Here is a 25,906-nt window from a genome sequence, read left to right on the forward strand (position 1 = left end):
ATAAGGCACACCTCAGTCACACGCAATCCTTATAATCCAGTCCTATCCAGGTGTGGCTTTAAACCCTGAGGCAGCATGCAAACCCAGGGACAGCCCAGAACACCTTAGAGAAACATGCACTGTATTCCCTGAAATGTCAATAGGCATCCTGAGCTATAATTACCGAGTATTTTCGTGAATTTAATTGCATCAAAATAATTTCCTTTTGACTAACTTTAATTATTACTAGCTCTTTGTAGCCATTCTTTTCTACGTTCTGTTATTAGAATTTCCAGGAACAACAACGGCTTGGACCGCTTTTTAACGCGTAAACATCTGGAGGCCCTTCCACCTTAGAACGTAATGGTGTGTTCTTTCTAACGGAGCAGCTCTGCAGAGCCCCTTAAGGCCGCACGCACCGACGTGTGCCCCGCCTACCTGGGGTGCTCCTCTGAGGCAATGTAGATCACGTCCTGGTCGCAGGTGGACGAGGAGAAGGGGACGAAGGCCCCGCTCTGCAGCGGCAGCAGCTCCAGCCCCAGCAGCTCACTGTAGGCCTGGTCGGAGAGCACGAACTCCAGCAGATGCAGCCTCTCCGGCGCACCCGCACCGCCCAGGCCCGCCTTCCGCAGCACCTGCCGGGTCCACGCAGGCGTCACCTGCGTCAGCGGCCCGGCGCTGGAGGCCATGAGCTGCGCGGCGGCAGCCAGGTGGGCCGGGGCCCGGACCACCTCCTTCCCCGAGCGCTGCAGGAAGCAGAGCACGGCCGGGGCGTAGTCCAGGCCCTCGTCCAGGTCCGAGAAGCATGCCTGCTCCAGGGGGACCCAGTGGCCGCCCAGGGAGGGCAGCACCTCGTGCTGGAAGAGCTCCTGGAACAGCGGCTCCAGCGCCGGCCGCCAGGGCAGCTTGACCTGCGCAGCGTCGGGCCACAGCCCGTAGACCCCGGCCACCGAGAGCGGCAGCCCAGGGCTGCAGCCGGCCCGCAGGCGGGCGACGGCGTCGAGGATGAGGGCGGCGTAGGCCCTGGGCACCACACTCAGCACGAGCAGCTCGTTCCACACAGCGGCCGGGTCCCTCCACTGGTCCAGCTCCCGCCACTTGATGCTCCTGCGGTTGTCCGTCAGGCCGAAGAAGCCACTGACGTGGACCGGGAGCCCAGTCCGGCTCTCCTCGCCCGGCGGTAAGGGGAGGAAGCAGAAGGCTTTCCCTGAGAACCCAGCCGCCCCTTGCTCTTCAGTCAGACCCGGCAGGGGCGTGGCGATGCCGATGACAGGGACGAAGCGCAGCTCGTCGGCCAGCGCGTCCAACTGCGCGCTAAGGCCCCGGCCTCCCACGCTGTTGCACACCAGCCAAGACGTTTCCCGGGCGCCCTGGGCGCCCCCGTCCTCCAGGACGATGCTCACCGGGTACGTGACGCACGTGACGCCGCCGCTGGGCACCCGCTCACAGTAGTCACTGAGGGCGGCCCCCAGCGCCTCCACCGCCCCTGGCCGCTCTGGCGCCGGCCCTGCCGGCTCGCGGGCCGTCACTCTGAAGACCAGCTTCTCTGAGCCGTCGGCCTCGCGGACGTGCAGAGACACGGCCTGCACACTCTTCAGGAAGAGCAGCACCGTGTCTGCGTCCGCCTGGAAGGACTCAAACAGCTCCAGTACCTTTTGTTTGTTGTAGAGGGTCCCGCTGAGCTGGGAGGGCTGCCGCCGAAGCGGGAAACGGAAGAACGTCCCAGGGAAGTTGCCCTTCACAAACGTCTCCTTGGTGCTTCCAAAAAGGCCAATAAACGGTGCAAACTGGTCTGAAAACTCGCTAATTTCTTTGCTGTCATCTCTGAGATTCCAACACTGGCCTGATTCGTGTGGACCGAAAAGTGTCTGATGAGGATCTAACATGCCAATCTGGTCACCACTAAAGATGCAAGGAACATCTGCAAAGGAAAATTCAAGTCACCATCAACTCTGACCTATACTGACACTGATAATCACAATTACACTGCACAGTTACACACGGAGAAGCATGAGCCACAGAAGGATTCTAAACAGAGTTATCTAAAAATGAACTAAGTCTTGCTTTGGAAACAATTCTTTGAATGCAAAAAATGATTTCTCTTTAGATTCAAAAAGCACCAGGTATTGAGAGGCTTTAAGTGATTATTGTGAAAACCTAAGATGTATCTTCAGGCATTTACTAAATTAATTAAAATACATAAGGAATATTTGGATATTTACACTCTCCCTAGAGCCTTGTGAACCCAACTAAACAGAACAGAATTGTAGCCTGTGTGCAAAATAAAATTTCAACCACAGATTCTCTGAGAGAATAAGAAAGAACAAGTGATCTCAAGCATGCGTCCCGGAGCAAGTCTGAAATGGACAGTAACTTGAGGACCTAACCTTCACACAAGACCTCTATGGGGTCCACCCATGACACGCAGGGTCACCGACTACAGGCTTAGGCATCACAAGCACCAAATCCTGAGCTCTGGGGTATTTTCAGTAGGCAATGTTATGTCCACCAGCCCACCACCACGTCCAGTCAACAAGGCTGATCCACAGCCCCTCATTGTCCACAGTCCCTTCTGCACTCCCATTACTGAAACTATGTCAGGGAGAAGCCTGGTGACTGGAGAGCAGAACTCATGACCTTGGAAAGTCCTTGGATTAGAGGTGAGCACCCAGGGAACCCATCCCACATAAGTGTGCTGGTTCTCAGACAGGGAACAAACCCACAGTGAGAGCAGATACCTGCCGCCAGGGGACTCTCTGGACAATACATCCCTGACAACAGGCTCTACACTTATGCAACGCACAAGTGTGTCCCCATAAAATTTAAAAACCACTGCATGTCACAGATGCGAGGAATAACTCACAAATAGTTGAACACATGACTGTTAATATTCACATAATTGTTACATAACATAATGACTTCATCAGTTTTATTATATAATACATAATATACTTAACACAATACTATACATTATAACACTGTAAATGCAATTTTAAAAATAGATTTGCTAAAAATAGGCCATGGTGAGAATGCTTCTGCGTCCCACTTGCTCAGGGCAGTCCCAATTCGGGCCAGTGGCCGAGAATAATATCACTTCTTAACCCTCAGGACTACCCCAGTTTGGGCGATCAATTAATGTTATTCTAGCAACAGCTAGAACTCTGCCAGCGCAGCTCCTTCTTCTCCTGCAAGTTCAAAATGCAAAAACAGTTCCAAATTAAGCCATAACTGGTGCTTATTTCATTAAAAAGTTTTATCACAAAACCACAGTAAATACTAAGAACTCTGGTTCCAGAAGAACAGCCCTAAAAGTTATAAGTATTTCTTAGTGTAACTGAATCAGAAACCTCATATTCTTTCTAGATTCCAAACATGACTTCAAAGTAATCATCAAAATACTCAAGTTGAAGAAGAGCAAAATTTCTATAGGGAAATTGAGAAACCAAGATCATTTTAAAGTTCTCCTCTGTGTCAGTTACGTACCATTGGATATTATATTTCCTTCTTCCTGTTATTTAAAAATATGTACAAGAAAATCTGTGAAAACCAGTTTGCCTGACTCAAAAATTTGCAATACAAAAGTTTTTAGAGTAACAATTTTGTATAGGCTTTCAACTGCTGATGTAGTAGGCTTTCACCTGCTGATGTAAAGTCTCAAACTTCATATAAAATAACTGACTATACTACATTGATTCCACCGGAAATGATGACATTAACTTGCATCACACGATGAAGATTTGATATGGTTGCCAAGATAACTAGAGAAAACACAAGACACACTGAAATTTCACTGGCATTCAATATTGTCTCTGAAGTTTACCCAATAATATACAAAGCAGAGGCTAAAATAACTTTGAATCTCAAGACTGAAAAGCCAAATACCACACCTGTGATATGATAGACAGAATTGAAGCCAATTCCAAATCTTCCAACCTTCAAAGGGTCGTCCTTCTTCCTGCTCCGCGCTATTTCCTGAATGCCGTGCCAGTCCTCCGGGGTGAACACCGCATTGTTGTACACATAGAGAGCAGGCCCTGGGGGTCAAGATGCACAGGCAGGGGCTGAGAAAGAAGGGAGCTTGGACACTCACTTCTCCTATACAAACTTCCTCTATGTAATAACGCTTATTTGATGAAAACACAGAAAGAACTGAAAACAGTGACTGATCCAGTATCACTGTTTGGTTGCTCTCACAATAAAAACAGTATTGTTGACCCAAAATCCAAACAGGAAAAATTATAGTGCTTAGATACTGAAAACATAGCGCAAACAAGAAAATTAATCACAGTGTACTACTTTGTAAAACTTGACCCTAACATATTTACTTACATATTTTTGTAAATGGAATTACCTATAAATGTACTGAGAAGACTAAAGAAACCATGTTAAAATAATGCTTTTCATGCGCCTATGAATTCAAGCACAGATATGGGGATGCTGGTTATAACCTATGTTACAAAAATGGCATGACTGTAAAATATCTGTAAAATAGTCAAAGTAGATACATGAAAAACCCAAGCCTAAGGGGTTACTACAGGAAGGTTGACCACATGGAGATCATGGTGTGTCCCACATAGCAGGAAGGGCGTGGGTGGGCTCTGGGAGCCCCCGGCTTCTGGGAGCCCCCGCCCTTCCTTCACTTGTAGCTCCTAATTAACTACACCCTTGAAGTCCTTAGTAAAGTGAGAAACTGAGGAAATCTCTTATTTTTCTGCATTGGATCTCTCTCATCGGACACATTCTGAGTCTTCTGTCTTCTCATTATATAAAAGAAACAAAAACAAGTTGAACCCAAGAGTTCTCATCTACAACACTAAGCGTCCGTAAAGGGGAAAAAAACGGTAACCCAAGAAGATGACACCAGCCAAGACACCACTCTTGTCTGAATGTGAGAAAAACCACTCACACACCATGAGCACAGAGCGCCCTCAATAGACGTTAGTTAAAGAGATCACCAGCTTGAACATCTGGAAGTTCATAGTTCACGTATTGCTGAAGCCTGGCTTGGAGAATTTTGAGCATTACTTTACTAGCGTGTGAGATGAGTGCAATTGTGCGGTAGTTTGAGCACTCATTGGCATTGCCTTTCTTTGGGATTGGAATGAAAACTGACCTTTTCCAGTCCTGTGGTCACGGCTAAGTTTTCCAAATTTGCTGCCATATTGAGTGCAGCACTTTCACAGCATCATCTTTCAGGATTTGAAATAGCTCAACAGGAATGCCATCACCTCCACTAGCTTTGTTTGTAGTCATGCTTTCTAAGGCCTACTTGACTTCACATGCCAGGATGTCTGGGTCTAGGTGAGTGAAAACACCTTCGTGATTATCTTGGTCGAGAAGATCTTTTTTGTACAGTTCTTCTGTGTATTCTTGCCACCTCTTCTTAATATCTTCTGCTTCTGTTAGGTTCATACCATTTCTGTCCTTTATCGAGCCCATCTTTGCATGAAATGTTCCCTTGGTATCTCTAATTTTCTTGAAGAGATCTCTAGTCTTTCCCATTCTGTTGTTTTCCTCTATTTCTTTGCATTGATCACTGAGGAAGGCTTTCTTATCTCTTCTTGCTATTCTTTGGAACTCTGCATTCAGATGCTTGTGAGAGTTGGACTGTGAAGAAAGCTGAGCATTGAAGAATTGATGCTTTTGAATTATGGTGTTGGAGAAGACTCTTGAGAGTCCCTTGGACTGCAAGGAGATCCAACCAGTCCATTCTGAAAGAGATCAGCCCTGGGATTTCTTTGGAAGAAATGATGCTAAAGCTGAAACTCCAGTACTTTGGCCACCTCATGCGAAGAGGTGACTCATTGGAAAAGACCTGGATACTGAGAGGGATTGGGGGCAGGAGGAGAAGGGGACGACAGAGGATGAGATGGCTGGATGGCATCACTGACTCAATGGACGTGAGTCTGAGTGAACTCTGGGAGTTGGTGATGGACAGGGAGGCCTGGTGTGCTGCGATTCACGGGGTCACAAAGAGTCGGACACGACTGAGTGACTGAACTGAACTGAACTGAACTGAAAGAGATTACCAGGGCTTCCCTGGTGGCTCAGATGGTAAAGCATCTGCCTACAATGCAAGAGACCTGGGTTCGATCCCTGGGTCAGGAAGATCCCCTGGAGAAGGAAATGGCAACCCACTCCAGTACGCTTGCCTGGAGAATCCCATGCACCAAGGAGCGTGGTAGGCTACAGTCCGTGGGGTCGAAAAGAGTCAGACATGAACTGAGCGACTAACATTATAGTCCATGGGGTCGCAAAGAGTCAGACATGACTGAGCAACTTTCACTTTCAAAGAGATCACAATCATGTCCAGCTCCTTCTGGACATCCAAGTTTTAAAAATCTGTCTAATGTGACATCACTCACTCAGCTAAATAGCAAAAACTCCTAGACATGAGAGAGCTGAGAAGCAAAACACCTCCAGGATCTCTTCCCATTTACAGCTCTACAGGACACTCCGACCAGCAGAATGATGCCAGACAAAGAGCATGGCGACACACGCGAGCTCCTGGGACCCTCAGAGTAACTGGGGGTGGCCGTGTCCTCACCAGTCCATGGACGAGCAGGCTGACATGCCACCGGGCTCAAGCTCCACTTAGGCCCAGGGAGGAACTCAAGGGGCAGAGCTGACACTGGGTACTAGCGCCCATGGATGTGGAGCACGGGCAGCCCCAAGCAGGATCGGGACTTAGACAGAAGTCCGTCACATCTACACTAAGTGTCTTTCAACAATGCTTATATCACAGACTCTCAGGGCCAGGAAACCTACTGGTTTCATCCTCTCACTGTAAAACTGAGCTTGCCTGAGATCAGCGAAGGTGGCAGGAGTCAGGACTAGAATGAAAACCTCTTGACATGTTATATCTCATCTCTTTATAGAATAAAAAAAAAAATGCAACTTCCATATCATAAGAATAAACATATGAGCTATCATAAATGCTAAATATTTAGTATTTAAATATTTAACAGTAATGTTGATTATTCTCCTAAATCATAAAACATCTTTTAAAGAATATATGATTTACACCTCTCTAAAAAAGTATGTCCAGGCAAGTCTGACCTGATCTTCCCTTTTCTCAATGACTTTCCACCACAAACAGTCATTCACAATCATTCTGTAGACTTTAAAGCTGCTCTGCAAGTGATGAATACCCTTTTCAACACAGCACTTCACAGCACAGGGCTTCAGGAGTCCATGTGTTAGTTATGGTTCCTACTGTTTTTCCTTTCATTCTCCTTACTCTATCCTCTCTAGTATTTCTTCCCACCTCCCTTCAAAATACTCCAAGGGCACTCACTTGGAGTAAATACACTCACCCAAAAAGCAAACTTCTAAATCCAGGAGTCAAGCAGGCATGGGTTCATGGCCCCTGACTGTGGGTTTAGTATTATTTTATTTGGTCAGCTGGTTGGTTTGCAATGCTCCTGCACAATGTTTTACATAAATTCACAAAATTCACCTCTCACAGCAGAAAGTAAGACAAAAAACCACAGCCTCTCATGTGAAACGAATCGCCAGTCTAGGCTCGAGGCATGATACAGGGTACTTGGGGCTGGTGCACTGGGATGACCCAGAGGGATGGGATGCGAAGGGAGGTGGGAGGGGGGTTCAGGATGGGGAACACATGTACACCCGTGGTGGATTCATGTCAATGTAGGCAAAACCAATACAATATTGCTAAGTAAAATAAATAAATAAAACTGAGATTAAAAAAAAAGAAAAAGAAAAACACCGCCTCTAACTTCTTTCCAAATGCAGAGGAGTGTTCTCTTTGGAAAGGGTGCCATTCTATCTTGCTAACAATATAAAAGGTTCACAAGTTTACTGAATAGAATAAGAGGTTTACGTATTTACACTGTTTGTTACTCTGAGTTTTAAGATTTTTATTCTTTTCTGTTCTGTAAAAATATCAACTAGCAGAGACACTTGCCCACGAAAAGCAGAGAAAACCTCTGAAGAAGTGGAGTTAAATACGCAGAGAAGTGAAGGAGAGGTGGTAATGCGACCATGCACTGAACGCTGTACTGTAAACCATGAAATTCACCTGTTAGCGCACAGAATAAAACATGCCCCTGACTAACGACTGACTCTTACCCTGATATTGTGCCATGTCTTTCGACCAGAGAGTCTGTGTTCCATACTGAGTCTCATCATACAAGAACTTAACTTCTGTGGCCCCAGCATCTTCTGCATTCTGAATTAATTCCTAGAAATACACCAGAAAGAGTAATAGTTAATAAAACAGTAATCTGCCCACCTTGTATTCACCTCGAATATGTAAAAAGCATTTAAACATAAGTAAAGGAAACCCACTATCTGGATCACGAGCTGGTCTTTGTAGGTTTGCTTGTTTAGTTTATTTAATGAGTGTATTCAAACTAAAAGGATATATCGTAAATACAAATACTGAACTAAAACAATTATCCTTTTAAATACACTCACCCAAAAAGCAAACTTCTAAATCCAGGAGTCAAGCACACATCGGTTCATGGCCCCTGACTGTGGGTTTAGTATTATTTTATTTGGTCAGCTGGTTGGTTTGCAATGCTCCTGCACAATGTTTTACATAAATTCACAAAATTACAATATGTAATTATATAAAAATTGCCCCAAAAAAGCATTAGTAGAGCAACACTGCTTGACTCCAGCTCACAGGGGCCCCTTTGCCTCTGAACCCTCACACATTCATGCCAACTGCATCTCAAGCCGTCCTGTTCAGCACATGCATGGCAGGTGCAGAGGGAAACAGATACAGCCATTCAAATCTAGACAAAGCGTTAAAATGCAAACACGAACAGGACTTCCTGGTAATCTGTCTCATCTCATGGTTACCAGCATGGAGGTGCACATGCATGCAACCCTGCCCTACCTTCAGAATCTGCCCTCCTTCTGGGTACCGTCTCAAGATGTCCTTGAGGAAGTCCACAAGCGGTGGCGTCGTTTGACCAAATCGACCTAAAAGAGAGAACACGTTCAACATGATTGTTATTAAATCATTAATAGCCTTTAAAATAATGAATACCATTTGGTTCTTAGAGACAGTAAAGCTGTGCAATTCTGACTTCATACACATCATTGCAGCCCTCTGGTATGAAAACCTACCTGACTACACAGCTTCAGTACAAAATAGAGTAGACTCAATTTTATCAAATCTGAAACTTCTTTATTAAATTACAAATTTGGGTTTTAAAAAACACTAAAAAAAATCCTAAATGTCACATAAGATTATTAACTCAAAAATAAAGAGCATGGGGTGCTGCTATTTTCCAAAGCAAATGAAATAAATGGCGCTATTTATGGGTGCTTTGGAGGTGGTTTTTGTTGCTAAGTCGTGTCTGACTCTTTATAACCCTATTGACTGCAGCCCGCCAGGCTCCTCTGTCCATGGGATTCTCCAGGCAAGAATACTGGAGTGGGTTGCCATTTCCTTCTCCAGGGGATCTTCCCAACCCAGGGACTGAACCTGTGTCTCCTGAATTGCAGGCAGATTCTTTACTGCTGAACCACCAGAGAAGCCTTTGCAGCTAAGTAAGAAGCCAGAGATGGAAGTGCCTGTCATGCCAGCCTTAATATTCTCAAATCAACCACTGTTCTCACTATTCTGAAATGTGGCACAGGCAGCATCCCAATGGCTGCCTGGTTCCCATAGCCTCCGTCTCTCCTAAACTGGAGACTTTCAGGACAGGCCAACCAGGTCACCTTCAGACAGGGGACAACAAAGTGTAGGGAGAAAAGGGGAGGGAAAGTAATTTCCTAGATGTACAGAAAAAAATACATGTTTATAAGCAAAAACAAAATCTGTGATGACAAAACCTCAGTCTTAATTAATCTGCATCGTTCTGGTACCATGACCCACCGCCACCAAGCCCCACAGGACCCAACCCGCAGACAGCTTACCCCAGGGAGGCTCACTCCACCCACGTGTGCTTCTCTGACCCGGACATGCCCTCATCACATCCCAGTGGTATGTACTTTCATTTCATTTTTAAAACATTATCTTATGCAATTAAAAATGGAATTGACTCCTAGTAAAGTCAGTGGTATACCTCCCCCTTTTAAGCCTTTTGATTGAAGGTTTACAAAAAGATGACAGTTCTGGGAGGTCAGATCTCCAATCTTGATCCAGTCAGATAACTGAAAAAAAGAAAATGCATGAAAAGCAATACAGTTCCTACTTCTATAAATTCAAAACTTTACCTCATTCTGTTTCACTTAAATAATGTTTGTTAAGTGTTCTAATCAGGAAATAAGTTGCTCTGGAGAAGTGAATATTTCAGAGAACAAAATTTAGTCAAAAATTTTATTTAAAAATTTAAATGGCTCTTCCTTGTGTGCGTGCGTCAGTTGCTCAATCATGTCTGACTCTTTGCGACCCTGTGGATTGTGGCCCAGGTTTCTCTGTCCATGGGATTCTCTAGGCAAGAATACTGGAGTGGCTTGCTGTTTCCTCCTCCAGGGGATCTTCCCCACCCAGGGATTGAACCAGCATCTCCTGCATTAGCAGGTGGGTTCTTTACCACAGAGCCAAATGATTTTTCCTTAAATAATTACAAATAAAGAGACAGGGACACAAGCCATGGAAGAAAAGCACCGAAGCCAAGAGAGACTGTTAACACTGTTCCAGTGCTTCAGTTGGATGATGGGTTCATGGCTGTTCATTCTATTAATAATTAATTGATGACTAAAAGAGAGCTATGCATAAGCCAAGGATTAGTAGTCCAACTCAGTTAGCTAAGGTACATTTAAAGAAGAATGCCAGGAAGGGAAGCAGAAGTTTGTACCAAGGACCATGTCTCCAGGTTTTAAGGAGGACTTGAAAGGAAGAACACACGCTGTAGAAGCCTGTTAGTGACAACAGACATGACTGGCTGTGTGACTCCGACACTGGATGCTTCTGGAAGATTGTAATCAGTGGCCTATCTCAGGCAGTAATTCTCCCAAAGAGAAGTCAAGCAGCAGAGAGAACCCAGCAGTGTACCTGCGTTCCCTCCTGAGCCTGCCAAGATCTGGGGGTTCTGCTTGGGCCTCTCTCTTGAGACCTTAAGTCACTCAACCAAGAAAAGCTGGTTATATCCATCTCCAGAGGCAATGAAACCTTAAAAGTTGCCAATTTCAGTCTTTGTATTTTGTTTTTAGAACAGAATGATTACAAAATAACTTGAACATTTGGGTCTCTGTTCAGGTCAGTCCTGCTGCTGCTGCTGCTGCTAAGTCAAGTCAGTCGTGTCCGACTCTGTATGGCCCCATAGACGGCAGCCCACCAGGCTCCCCTGTCACTGGGATTCTCCAGGCAAGAACACTGGAGTGGGTTGCCATTTCCTTCTCCAATGCATGAAAGTGAAAAGTGAAAGTGAAGTCGTTCAGTCGTGTCTGACTCTTCGTGACCCCATGGACTGCAGCCTACCAGGCTCCTCCATCCATGGGATTTTCCAGGCAAGAGTACTGCAGTGGGGTGCCATTGCCTTCTCCGTCAGGTCAGCCCTAGTCTTCTTTAAAAACCTCAGCGATGCTCATTTTCATTTTCCATGAAACAATAATTGTGAAGCAAATAGTATAATATTAACTGCATCTGGATCTCCCAATACTTTTTCCTTTGTTCAGTTGTCAAGAGCACAAGGAGTCTCTCAAAATTCAAGGGTTGATAGGCACATTTCTGATGAGCTAAATGAAAGGTAACAATACTTCCCACATCCCAGTTTGAGGTTCAAGCAGATTTGGCTGGAGGAGAAAGAGTCAGGAAGACACACAGTTCTAGTGAGCAGTTTTCCTCTCTTCATGGGACAGGACATGGAGGGAACAACGCACAGACCCCTCTTCCAGACCAGGAGAAGCAAGAGAGACAAGGAGGAGGAGGATGGCAGGGGACCTGGAAAGACTGAGGACCAAGTATTATAAGAGCCCACTCCCAAGTCCATAACCAAAACCAGTTTCTTGCACATCATGAAATACTTAGAATTCTCACCAATAATTCAAATCTCAAAAGTTCTGAGCAACACCGGATAAAGAGGAAAAGAAATCCACCTCTGTGAAAGGTTCACTTATGTAAAAGAGACCCTTCTTGACAGCACATGTTGGCATCACTAAGGTCACCAGTTCAGTAGAAGTCACAGCCCATCTTCTGCATCAGGAGAGAATTACACCCTCTAATTGTTTTCTGGGAGAGTTCCAAACTTGAGTTCAAAGATCACCTTTACTAGTTTAAGTTCTTCTTTGTTTTAAAGAATTTACATTTAACTTTCATTTATTCCCAATTGACAGCCTGACAGGTTCTTTCTGGTGTGGACTTTGGAATCAGACACACATGGGTTTGAATCCTGATTGGATCCTTCATCTCTCTGACTCTTAGTTTTACTCTTCTGCAGGACGGACCAGTCACAACTCTCTCATGAGGCTGGCTGTCCTGCGTAGTAAACAAGATGACATGGGCAAAGTCACCAGCAGAACAGTGTGTGGAACACAGTTGACTGCCCAGCAAACATTAATCATTTCCCTAGTGAGCTTACCAAGATGCAGAAAGAGAAAGGCCATGATCAAGTGGTTCCCAAACTCATGGTCCCAGCCCTGCCCTCTAGCCCTTGAGCTTCAGAACCAGATCCACAGCTATCTGTGGACCACCATGCCCTAGACCATTAACACAGCAGAGATCTTAGGACTGGATCGGTTCAGTTCAGTTCAGTCACTCAGTCGTGTCCAACTCTTTGTGACCCCATGGACTACAGCATGCCAGACCTCCCTGCCCATCACCAACTCACAGAGTTCACTCAAGCTCATGTCCGTTGAGTCAGTGATGCCATCCAACCACCTCATCCTCTGTCGTCCCCTTCTCCTCCTGCCTTCAATCTTTCCCAGCATCAGGGTCTTTCCCAATGAGTCAGTTCTTCACATCAGGTGGCCAAAGTATTGGAGTTTCAGCTTTAGCATCAGTCCTTCCAATGAATATTCAGGACTGATCTCTTTTAGGATGGACTGGTTGGAGCTCCTGGCAGTCCAAGGGACTCTCAAGAGTCTTCTCCAACACCACAGTCCAAAAGCATCAATTCTTCAGTGCTCAGCTTTCTTTATAGTCCAAATCTCACATCCATACATGACTACTGAAAAAACCATAGCCTCGACTAGACAGACCTTTGTTGGCAAAGTAATATCTCTGCTTTTCAATATGCTGTCTAGGTTAGTCATAACTTTTCTTCCAAGGAGCAAGCATCTTTTAATTTCATGGCTGCAGTCACCATCTGCAGTGATTTTGGAGCCCCCAAAATAAAGTCTGTCACTGTTTCTACTGTTTCCTCATCTATTTGCCATGAAGTAATGGAATCAGATGCCATGATGTTAGTTTTCTGAATGTTGAGCTTGAAGCCAACTTTTTCACTCTCCTCTTTCACTTTCATCAAGAGGCTCTTTAGTTCTTCTTCACTTTCTGCCATAAGGGTGGTGTCATCTGCATATCTGAGGTTATTGATATTTCTCCCAGAAATCTTGATTCCAGCTTGTGCTTCATCCAGCTCAGCATTTCTTATGATGTACTCTGTATATAAGTTAAATAAGCAGGGTGACAATATACTGCTTTGATGTACTCCTTTCCCTATTTAAAACCAGTCTGTTGCTCCATGTCCAGTTCTAACTCTTGCTTCTTGACCTGCATACAGATTTCTCAAGAGGCAGGTCAGATGGTCTGGTATTCCCACTTCTTTAAGAATTTCCAGAGTTTGTTGTGGTCCACACAGTCAAAGGCTTTGGCATAGTCAATAAAGCAGAAGTAGATGTTTTTCTGGAACTCTCTTGGTTTTTCGATGATCCAACAGATGTTGGCAATTTGATCTCTGGTTCCTCTGCCTTTTCTAAATCCAGTTTGAACATCTGGAAGTTTCACAGTTCACGTACTGATAAAGCCTGGTTTGGAGGATTTTGAGCATTACTTTGCTAGCATGTGAGATGAGTGCAATTGTGCAGTAGTTTGAGCATTTTTTCACATTACCTTTCTTTGGGCTAGGAATGAAAACTAACCTTTTCCAGTCCTGTGGCCACTGCTGAGTTTTCCAAATTTGCTGGCATATTGAGTGTAGCACATTCACAGCATCATTCCTTTAGGATTTGAAACAGCTCAACTGGAATTCCATCACCTCCACTAGCTTTGTTCGTAGTGATGCTTCCTAAGGCCCACTTGACTTCGCATTCCAGGATGTCTGGCTCTAGGTTGGTGATTATACCATCATGATTATCTGGGTCGTGAAGATCTTTTTTGTATAGTTCTTCTGTGTATTCTTGCCACCTCTTCTTAATATCTTCTGCTTCTGAAGGGCAGAGAAGCCCCAGCAAGATGGTAGGCGCTGGAGCAGCAGCTGCGCAGCACTTGAGCAACTGTGAGAAGATACCCTACGTGCGAGAACAAAGGAGAAGCCCCAGCAAGGTGGTAGGAGAGGAGAAATTGTGTTTAGAATCAAACCCTATACCCACCAGAGATGCTCAGAGGACTCAAACAAACCTTGTGCACACCAGGACCCAGAGACCCACAGGGACTGAGACAGAACTGTGTTTGAGCATCTCCTGTGGAGGTATGTCGGAGAAGGCAATGGCAACCCACTCCAGTACTCTAGCCTGGAAAATCCCATGGATGGAGGAGCCTGGTAGGCTGCAGTCCATGGGGTTGCGAAGAGTTGGACATGACTGAGTGACTTAACTTTCACTTTTCACTTTCATGCATTGGAGAAGGAAATAGCAACCCACTCCAGTGTTCTTGCCTGGAGAATCCCAGGGAAGGCAGAGCCTGGTGGGCTGCCGTCTATTGGGTCGCACAGAGTCGGACACAACTGAAGCGACTTAGCAGCAGCAGCAGCAGTAGTGGAGGTACGGGTCAGCAGTGGACTGTCACAGGGACAAGGGCTCTAGGTGCAGCAGACCTGGGTATGGCATAAGCCCTCTTGGAGGAGGTCTCCATTAACCCCACCATAGAGCTATCAGAACTTATACAGGACTGGGAAACAAACTCTTGGTGGGCACAAACAGAATCTTATGTGCACCAGGACCCAGGAGAAAGGAGCAGTGACCCCTCAAGAGACCGACCCAGACTTGCCCATGAGTGTCCAGGAGTCTCTGGCAGAGGCGTGGGTCGGCGGTGGCCTGCTGCAGTGCTGGGGGCACTGAGTGTAGCAGTGCATGCAGGGACCTTTTGAAGGAGGTCACTATTATCCTTCATTAACTTCACCATAGTCTGGCCTCAGGTCAAACAACAGGGAAGGAACACAGCCCCAGCCATCAACAGAAAATTGGATTAAAGATTTACTGAGCATGGCCTGCCCATCAGAAGAAGATCCCAGTTTCCCCCTCAGTCAGTCTCTCCCATCAGGAAGCTTCCATAAGCCTCTTAACCTTCTCCATCAGAGGGCAGACAGACTGAAAACCACAATCATAGGAAACTAACCAATCTGATCACATGGACCACAGCCTTGTCTAACTCAATGAAACTATGAGCCATGCTGTGTAGGGCCACCCAAGACAGATGGGTCATGGCGGAGAGTTCTGACAAAACGTGGTCCAGTGGAGAAGGGAATGGCAAACCACTTCAGTATTCTTGCCTTGAGAACCCCATGAACAGTACAACTGATTAGAATTCATTTTATTCCACTGCTACCAGAATAGGAAAACAGAAGTCTACCCTGTGTTACTTAATTTGGCCCCTGTTACCCACTGGTAATACAGAAACAAGATCTAGGTCACCCCCCTTTCCATGTGCTGTCCTAACTGCTTAAGTCCTGCACAAGCTCAAACACACATAAAAGCAAACTGAAACCTGGGTCACCCCCATCCGCAACCTGCTCATCTCTGCCAGCTGAGCATTATCCTCCCGTCCTGCTCAAGGCTTGTGAACATCCTTGGCAAGGCCTTCCCCTTTATTCTACATCCAACACTCACCCACCACTTCTCCCACTGTTTGCACAAATACACATGGCCATTTGGTACCACACAACCCTGTCTTTCACAAAGCCCCCCATGTATCCTTTCCTTTGGGTTTAAACTCTACAGCACAGGTCTGGAAGCTCACCACTTATACGAGCACAAGGTTCCTACCTAGACTCTCCACACCCACCCACTCAATTCAACCGCTCTGCACACCACACCCACACCCACCACCCCACATGGGTGCTCTGCAGAGACGCATCCAGAAACCCTACCAATGGCAAGACTGAGCCACAACTGACTCTTTGGCTATGACCATACCTAGGGGATAAGATGACAAAGCAAATCCAGAGGAGCAACCAAAGAGGTCGGTATAGGACCAGGAGAGGATGTGCAGGAAGGTCAAGAGATGGAGGCGGATGCAGAGAGAGAGGTAAGGCCGAGGAGCTTTTCTCCTCTGTCCTGTCCAGAGCCCTGATCCAGTCACTGACCACCACCAAACACCCTGGGGACCAAGCAGTAGGAGGACTGATCCCTGAAGGAACATAAGAACAGGCTAACCTCAAAGCTGTTTAAGCAGGCAAGAGACAGGAGGGTGCACCAGACATCCTAAAGGCCAGAACTACACTGCGAGATTAAAAATCACAGGCACCAAGTATGTCGCCGATGTCTGTACTGGTATTAACAGTAAAGAAATCCAGTACTTGAAATGCCATCCTGGGTACTCAAGCAGTCCTGTGTATCTGGTTCAACTCTTAAAAAGTGAAGATATTTACGAGGATAAAATAATAAGCTAATTTTTAGTAAAATGTCTCCATTTAACACCTCCTTTAAGAAAACTGCAGTATTTCCACCAGTCTTAAAGGTTATATATAATATGAAATACTCCTGTTTTCCAAAGTTCTGATTAAGTCATTCATTTGCATCTTACAAGCTTTCATATAAATTTACTCCTCAAAATAGTGGCTTACATGTTAGAGTATGCCTGAAGACCTTCTCGGCCCTAAATTTCTGTGCTTCAAATATGGGGGGAACTTTAAAACATAAAAAGCTAAGGTACTGACCAAGATCCCAGTCAAATGCATAACAAAATCAGAAAAATATGAGTAATGATGAAGTCATTTCAATGGTGATGGCTCCGAATAAGCAAACCAAAAAAAAAAAAAAAAAAAAAAAAACCCGCTTGCTATAAGCACATCAGAAAAGTATCTTAATTTCAGGAAGTGAAGATTCAGACAAAAAGGGAGAAGGGGATACAGTGCTGAAAAGGCAAATCGACAGAAATCTGAGCAGTGACAGGCACACACAGCCACCTCAGCTGATCACTATTCTCAGAGCCTGGGGCCCCTGTCCCCTGCCTCTCGCCCCCAGACCCCGGTCCTCCAGTCCTCCACCTCCGCCCCCAAGCTCCGTCGTCCCAGGGCCCCGTCCCGGCCCCCAGCCATCCCTGATCCTCGTCCCCAGGCGCCCTGTCCCGGGTCCCCCCATCCCCATCCCCGTTCCCAGACCCCCCAACCCCTGTCCCCCATCCCCGATCCCCATCCCCAGGCACCCCATCCCTAGCTCCCCATCCCAGGCCCCCTCATCCCCTGTCGCCCCCCATTCCCGATCCCCGTCCCCAGGACCCCCGATCCCCGCTCCTCCTCATCCCCGTCCCCCGTCCCCAAGGCCCCTGTCCGGTCCCCGGCCCCACCCCAGGGCCCGTCCCCGCCCTACCTGCTGGCCGCCCCCGCCCTACCTGCCGGCCGCCGAGCCACAGCCTCTGTTCCGACGCGGGGAAGCCGGTCTCGGCTGCGAGGCGCCGCTTCACGTCGCGCACCGTCCAGGACGCGGGCACCGCTACTGTCCTGCAGCCCGCGCAGCCGGGCAGCACGGTCACCCGGAGCCACCTGCGTGAAGGAAAGGCCTTAGCGGGAGCCACGAGGGGCCTCGGCCCCCGCCGACGCGCGCTCACCTGTCGCCCATGGCGCGTCCTCACGGCCGTGACCACCGAACCCTAGCCATGCTCGCCGCCGGGCCCGGCCCCGCCCGCCGAAGGGAGCCGCGGGAGGAAACCGCGGCCGGGGAGGGGCCCCGGAGACGCCGCCCGCGGGTACGCGCCCGCCAGGACCGTTAGCTGAGGAGACGCCCGGCCTGCGCGTCAGGACTTGGAGGGGTGGCCCCGCCCCACCCCAAGCCCCGCCCCGCTCTCCAGGTCCCGCCCCTTCCTCACCTTTTCTTGAGAAACCCCTGGGCCCACCAGGCCTCACCCGCCCGTTAGGACTCGCCCCGCCCATCCGGCCTGTCCCGTTACTTCAGACGCCGCTGGCCCTGCCCCTCTCTCAGGCCCCGCGAGGCCCCGCCCCTCCCGGATTTGTAGGTGAGTTGCTGCTGGCCCCGCCCCGCCCCCGAGGCCCCGCCCCCGCCCCACCCTCCCCACTTCTCTCGCGCGGACAACCTCCACACGGATTAGAGAAGACGTGTGTTTTCCGTGACCGAGTTCCAAAGAGCCGGTTCGTGCAGAACTAGCCCTTTCCAGGGCCTCCGTCTCCTTCAACCCTAGGAACTTGTGAGTGTCTGGAGGCATCGCCGGATGAGATCGGCGGGGGCCTCTCGGGCACCAGCGGGGAAAGAGGCGGCCGCAGAACCGTGCCTCCGCGCTTTCGTTTCCTGTTTGCTTTTAAGGCACAAAAGGACGATCTATCGATTCAGTTTCCTGCTGGACTGCCAGCCAGAAAGCCATAGATGAGAAGGCACGCGGACTTAACTCGGCAATATTGTCTTCTGTTGTGGCCTGTTACCCATCGCACCTGCAAGCTCCTTGAAATCAGAAGCACGCTCTCAGAGTCGATGGACTCGCCCCCGAGTGACCAACGTGGCCTTGCCATTTGAGAGTGTATGTGGCTTGATGACCCTTCAGAACATGTCCTTTCTTCGGGCTAACTTCTCCTAGGTGTGGATGAGACACGTTGCAAAAAAAAAAAGCAACATCTACTAAGGCAGCTCAAAGACTCTGTCGTGAACAGATGAACTTGTGTGCTTCTTGTTTAAATACCCTTGGTAGAATTAAATTTTCGTGTTGACCCCAACGATGGCATTAATTACTGGTTTTCAATTATACTTCTCACACACACACACAAGAAATATTACTCAGAACTCATTATCAGTAATAAAGATACAAAACATCCCTACAGCTGTTCCATCCCTTCCTGCCAACCATATTTAAAAGTGAAGTTCCTGTAAATCATTCAGTTCTTTCTCTGCTTGGAAAGTAAGTTTGTTCAATCAATCAGAGGGAGACAGGCTAATGCAATATAAAGATCAGGTCAGAAAACTAACAAATATTCACTTCTTCAATCAGACAAGATGATACAAGCAAGTGTATCAGAGTGAGACTAGTATGATATGCTATAGCTTATATGCAGAATCCTGATACAAATGAACTTATTTACAAAACAGAAATAGGTCTTAGAGAAGTAACTTATGATTACCAGAGGAGAATGGTAAAGGGGAAGGATAGATTGGAGTTTGGGATGGATATGTACACACTGCTATATTTAAAATAGATAACCAAAAAAGACTTACTGTATAGCATGGGGAACTCTGCACAATACTCTGCAATAACCTAAATGAGAATTTTTAAAAGAATAGATACATATATATATAACTGATTCACTTTTCTGTACACCTGAACCTAACCCAACATTGTTAATAGACTATTTGTGCTTAGTTGCTCAGCCGTGTCCAACTCTTTGCGACTTCATGGACTGTACCCCGCCAGGCTCTTCTGTCCATGGGATTTTCCAGGCAAGAATTACTGGAGTGGGTTGCCATTTCCTTCTCCAGGGGATCTTCCCAACCCAGAAATCAAACTGGGGTCTTCTGCATTGCAGGCAGATTCTTTACCAGCTGAGCTACCAGGGAATACTGCAATATAAAATAAAATAAATTTCTTTAAAAGGTGTCAACAAGTAGAATGTGAGCTCTCACTCCTCTGCGGAAGTGCCACAGCATGCACGACCCCAGGACAAATCCTTCACACCTCAATCCTTTGATAACCCCCTGGTCCCTGATTTTCTTAAGCATCTCCTAGGGAGCCAGGCAAACAGGATGTGGTGACAGAAGAATATAGATGCACAGTGAAGACTTGAGAGACAGAGACATGACCTGAAGGGACGGGGTTTCATAAGAATCAAAGCAGATTTGGCTGGGGAAGGACGCGGATCACAAAAAGCTCTGAACATCTGGGGTTCATAGTATGCTTGAAATACACGTTAAAGGATTAGTCAGCATGGGGAATGCACATCTGGAACTCAGCAAGGTGTCAAAGCTAAGGATATAGAGTAGGGAATCATTCATTGAATCAGTGAGTATTTATTCAACCTCTCCTGTGTACTAGATCAAGTCACTCAGTCATGTCCGACTCTTTGCGACCCCCTGGATTGTAGCCCTCCAGGCTCCTCTGTCCATGGAATTCTCCAGGCAAGAATACTGGGATGGGTTGCCATTTCCTATGCCAGGCCATTCTCCTCACCCAGAGATCAAACCCATATCTCTTGCATCTCCTGCATTGGCAGGAGGGTTCTTTACCACTAGGGCCACCTGGGAAGCCCAGGTGTCTGTTTAGAAACAGACATTTCTAAATGGCAGGAATACAGCAATGAACAAAACATAGTCCCTATCTCATGCTGATGTTTTGAGGAAGGAAAACAACAATAAACAAGTGGACAAATTATATAAATTCACATCACGAGGTCAGCCTATTCTTTTTTAAGTGAGGGGAGGGCATCGGGGCAGTACAGGACAGGACAGGAGAGGTACTAGGGTGGTTGGAGAACTCCTACCTAAGAAGGCCCAGTGAGCAGATGCCTGGGTAAAGCACAGGGAGATGACCTTATGCAGAAAGAACCTACAAAGGGGGACAGAGAACTGGGGCAGCTAGCACTCCCTCCCCTTTCACCTGCATTCAGTGTGGTCTAATTCTTTTCCCTCTGCCAGTTCTCTCTCTGATATGTCTCACCCAACACAAACACAGGTTTGGAATTACTGTGTCCTTTTACTGATGGTTTCACGGGGCCTGGAAGAGGTCGTCACACACAATAGGTGCTCAGTAAATACAGAGAAAGGAAGGACCAAGAGAGGGAGGGAGAAGAGAAGGAACGAGTAAATATCTGGAACATACAAAGAAGTGGAAACTCAAACATTATTCATGATTCGAATGCCCACCCAAATGCTAATGATTTTATACACTGCCATAAATGTAAGGGTTTTTAATATGATGGTAATTACACCATGGATAAATAGTATTATTCAGTATTCTTGTCACGGTGTAAACCTCATTTCTAATAATTTCCTGACTTTCCATTGCAAAGAACTATCTTAGGCTACTTAACCCAATGAATGCTTACATGGGTATTTTAATTTTTCAAAAGTGTACAAACTTAAATGAATATCTGTTCATGAAACATCACCATTATGTATGACAAGAAAGAAATTTGAAAAATATATTCTAGGAAATGTTAGAGAAGTGTGAAGTTCGCTCAGTCATGTCCGACTCTTTGTGACTCCATGGACTGTACAGTCTATGGAACTCTCCAAGCCAGAATACTAGAGTGGGTAGCCTTTCCCTTCTCCAGGGCATCTTCTGGACCCAGGAATCGTACTGGGGTCTCCCACATTATGGGGTGGATTCTTTACAAGCTGAGTCACCAGGGAAGACTTAGGAAATGTTAAGCTGAGCCTTAATGCTTTTATCAAATGCAGAACAACAAGAAACCAGAGCTTTCAGTCCCTCCTTTCAGGCTAAGTCCAAGTCAGTAAGGAAGGGAGATCATGGGACCACCCTCTGAGCCTGTTTTGGTCGTGGAGATGGGCAGATAAAGCTGTTTGATCACACATGTTGGACTCAGCAGGACACATTGAACAATATTCCTTCTCATGACACCTGTTTTAACTTGCCCTGGTGCTTCCTTTCTCTTTCCCTGGATATCACACCTGGCACAACACGGGCCCCAGCTTCCCCATCACTCTTAGGTGATGAAAATCTCCCAGTCCCTGCCAAACGATTCATTTTAGTAACTGAAAATCCTACCCAGGGTCATCATCAAAAAACACCAGTCCAGGGCTTCCCTGGTGGCTCAGTGATAAAAAATCCACCTGCCAATGCAGGGGATCTGGGTTTGATCCCTGGTCCAAGAAGATCCCACATGCTGCGGAGCAACTAAGCCATGCACCACAACCACTGAGCATGTGCTCTAGAGTCTGCAAGCCACAATTATTGAGCCCAAGTGCCACAAATACTGAAGCCTGCGTGCCAAGAGCCTGTGTTCTGCAACAACAGAAGCTACTGCGATGAGAAGCCCTTACACAGCAATGAAGACTAGCTCCCTGCTCACTGCAAGCAAGGAAGATTGCAGTCATTTTTGTTGTTGTTTAGACGCTGAGTCGTGTCCTACTCTTTACAATCCCATAGACTGTAGCCCGCCAGGCTCCTCTGTCTTTGGGGTTCTCCTGGCAAAAATACTGGAGTGGGTTGCCATTTCCTTCTCCAGGGGATCCTCCTGACCCAGTGATCAAATCTGCATCTCCTGCATTGGCAGATTCTTTACCAATGAGCTACTAGGAAAGCCCATAAATAAATGAATCTTAAACACATACACACACACAACACCAGTCCAATCCAGTGTAAAAATTCCTAAATTTTTATTGTGGTCCATTCTCAGCCTCACACTGCAGTTTGGAAGCATAGCTCCATGCTGAGGTTAACTTCCCCTGAAACAATTGCTTCATGATTTTATGAAGTGGAATGTTCCCGATTGTGTGTCTTTGATTCAAGAGAAACAATTAATTGGTTCCTTCTGCAGAATGTTGGCCAGTTATAAAAAGACAAAAGTGTAACAAATCATTATTCCCTTGTTTCATGAGTCAGCACAAGACTATTTAACTTGGAAACAGAAAGATGATGATATTGTGGGCACACAGTTCAGTGAAGTCCTAAAGGATGAGTAAAACCATAAGCCAAGCAGAGAAAGGAAGACGGTGTCTAAGGGAGAGGAAACCGGACCACAAATCATGGAATAAAAATAGCAATAAAGCTGAGGAGCTTCTACAGTTGCCTTTGAAAGGGTCAGAGGGTAAAAGTCATGCACAGCATGAAAAAAATAGAACCATGTGGTCATGAAGCCTCTACACCACGAACATATGGAGTGACCGGAAGGACATAGGGAGCACCCTTTAGACTTTAATCAGGTTAGGGGATCATAGCTACATTCTACAAAGACTCCTCAGGCACCAGAGCTTAGGATGGCTGAAGAATACAAGACTTAAGAACAAAACCAAGAAAAACCGGTCTCTGTGAGATTAAGTAAAATGCTTCAGGAAGGGAATCAAGAGTGCCAAGTTGCTGAAGTGCCCCCACTTGACAACAAGCAGGCCACTCTTGACTTAGTTCTTTGTTCCAAAACCTACAGTGATCTGTAGGATCAATGGTCAAACCATCCAGTGTGGCACATAAGGCTCATCACAGTTTAGCCCCCATCAATCTTCTCAAATTCTTCTGTGGCCACCCTGCCAACCCTGATACAGTCTGTGTCCAAGATCAGCTGATACTTAATATCAGCATTCATGGAATACTCACTACATGCCAAGCACCTACTAAAAACCTTCTGTGATTCAGCTCATTCAGTCTTCCCAGCCACCCAGTGAAGCACATGAAGACCTCAATTTCACGTAAGGAAAATGAAAGTAAACATCTTACTTATAGTTCTACAGCTATGAACGGAAGAGTCTGATTTTGAACACAGGAAATACAGCTGCAAAGCCCCAGCACTGTTCAGTGTTAACCTAGTCAGTCAGTTCAGTCGCTCAGTCATGTCCGACTCTTTGTGACCCCATGGACTGCAGCACGCCAGGCCTCCCTGTCTATCACCAACTCCCAGAGCTTGCTCAAACTCATGTCCATTGAATCAGTGATGCCATCCAACCATCTCATCCTCTGTCATCCCCATTTCCTCCTGCCTTCAATCTTTCCCAACATCAGAGTTTTTTTCCAACAAGTCATCTCTTCACATCATGTGGCCAAAGTATTGGAGCTTCAGCTTCAGCATCAGTCCTTCCAATGAACATTTAGGACTGATTTCCTTTAGGACTGACTGGTTGTATTTCTTTGCAGTTCAAGGGACTCTCAAGAGTCTTCTCCAACACCACAGTTCAAAAGCATCAATTCTTTGGTGCTCAGCTTTCTATATAGTCCAAGTCTCTCTGTTAACCTAGTGTTTACAAAATGCGGTCACTTCACACTGCCTGACCTTCCCCATGGGCTCACCTGCATTGTCCCACCTGCCTGCATCCTCCAGTCAACCCTCTCTTTCTGAAAATCCCTAAGTTGTAGTCCTATATCACTACTTCCTGAACCTTTCCTGCGCTCTTCAGTCTGATTCATCCTGTATAACCTGTATGTTGTACATTCACATTGGTATTATAGTGCCAATCACATTTCTGTTAATCATATTTCATTTCTATTCATTGCAGTGCATGTCTGTTTTTACCTTAAGGGCCTAGAACTAATAAATGTTACTCAGATATTTAGAGTTAAATGAATGGCTGCATATAAATGGATATTCACTCTACCCCTAACATCAGTCAGCAAGGTTTTATTTTGTTTTTTTGTTCTGTCCAAGATGCTTTTGGTTGCAAATAACTGATTACCTGACTAGCAGTAGCTAAACTGGTAAGGGTTTGTTTTTCTCACAGCTCAGAGGAAGGGTGCTCTTCTTCAAGATCAGCACCCCAGTGACGTGGGGACCTCTCCTCCTTCCCATAAAATGGCTAATACAGCTCAACATTTCCACATTCAATGAAGGAAGAAGGGAAAAGGGAAGACTCCCACCCTGTCTGTTTTATGGGAAAAGTAGAATTTCCCAAGCACACTTCTGTTTCTCTCTCATTGGCCAAAATTCTTATCACATGGACACCCCGTAGCTGTGAGGAAGCCGCAAGAAAAGTGAACACAGTTGTCCCTGGGTATGGGGGGCAGGATGGAGGTGGATTGGTTCCAGGACCTCCATGGTTTCCAAAATCCTTGGATGTTCAAGTTCCTTGTATAAAAAGACATAATATCTACACATAACCTACACACATCTTCTGCGTACTTTAAATCATCTATAGGTTTACCATCTGAGCCACAAGGGAAGTCCCTAATACTTTAGGCTGAACCAACAATTACTCATAAATTCTATATAGGTTATATATAATACCTACTACAATGTAAACACTCTGTAAATAGTTGCCAGCCTGTAGAAAATTTAAATTTTGCTTTTTGGAACTTTCTGAAAATTTTTTCTAGTATTTTCGACCTATGGTTGGCTGAACCCTCAGATGCAGAACCTGTGAATACAGAGGGTCCATGGGTTTATCTAGCCTTCCAAACATCTGTGGTAGGTTCCAGCAAGAGAGATGGAATTTATGAGTGATTGTTGGCTCAGCCTACAGCTTTGTTCTAATCTACACAGCAAAGTTATGTTTGAGTTATCTGTAGAAGTATTAGGGACTTCCCTCATGGATCAGATGGTAAAGAATCAGCCCACAGTGTGGGAGACCCAGGTCCTATCCCTTGGTTGGGAATATCCCCTGGAGAAGGGCATGCAACCCACTCCAGTATTCTTGCCTGGAGAATTCCATGAACAGAGGAGCCTGGTGGGCCAGGGTATGGGATCGCAAATAGTCGGACACAACTGAGTGACTAACACATACTTTAGAAGTGTTAGAAAACAGCATAACTGGTAAGATTGTAAAACCCTGAGTACTAACATGTCAGGGCACATTTTCTGAAGGATTAGGGGTAATGTTTTGTGCTCGTCACCTTTCTCTGCCTTGGGATGGTAATCAGGGCAGATTCTATGGTTTTTCTGCTCACTCTAATATAACCACAGTTCTGAGGTCTCTTTAAGTTATACAACATGATTTCACTTCTATAATTGGAACAAATCCAGCCAAAATCATTATATAAAATTTAAACCTTCAATCCTCATGCAAAGGTCAGCTTTCTCCTCGCTGAAGC

General features: G+C 46.2%; 1 protein-coding gene and 1 long non-coding RNA gene across 5 annotated transcripts in view; one reads left to right on the top strand and one right to left on the bottom strand.

The window, feature by feature from the left end:
- Positions 1–25,906, bottom strand: part of SACS (sacsin molecular chaperone) — an 81,929-nt gene that overhangs the window by 24,162 nt on the left and 31,861 nt on the right. For 2 of the 4 annotated variants that reach the window (XM_025262831.3, XM_025262829.3), the window contains exons 3-8: positions 17,609–17,759; positions 10,026–10,113; positions 8,849–8,934; positions 8,074–8,185; positions 3,867–4,013; positions 418–1,900 (exon numbers count right to left, since the gene is read on the bottom strand). In XM_025262831.3, coding sequence (XP_025118616.3) covers positions 418–1,900; positions 3,867–4,013; positions 8,074–8,185; positions 8,849–8,934; positions 10,026–10,113; positions 17,609–17,759 — 2,067 coding nt within the window. Of the gene's footprint in view, positions 1–417; positions 1,901–3,866; positions 4,014–8,073; positions 8,186–8,848; positions 8,935–10,025; positions 10,114–17,586; positions 17,760–17,824; positions 18,006–18,082; positions 18,211–25,906 lie in introns of those variants that run through there. The other 2 variants (XM_044927290.2, XM_025262830.3) reach the window with 2 other exon arrangements.
- On the top strand, positions 18,121–19,051 carry LOC123328987. Its single transcript, XR_006544062.2, has 2 exons — positions 18,121–18,229; positions 18,535–19,051. It is a non-coding gene; the product is annotated as an uncharacterized LOC123328987 (long non-coding RNA).

This window comes from Bubalus bubalis, chromosome 13, assembly GCF_019923935.1.
Source record: "Bubalus bubalis isolate 160015118507 breed Murrah chromosome 13, NDDB_SH_1, whole genome shotgun sequence".
Taxonomy (NCBI): Eukaryota; Metazoa; Chordata; class Mammalia; order Artiodactyla; family Bovidae; genus Bubalus; species Bubalus bubalis.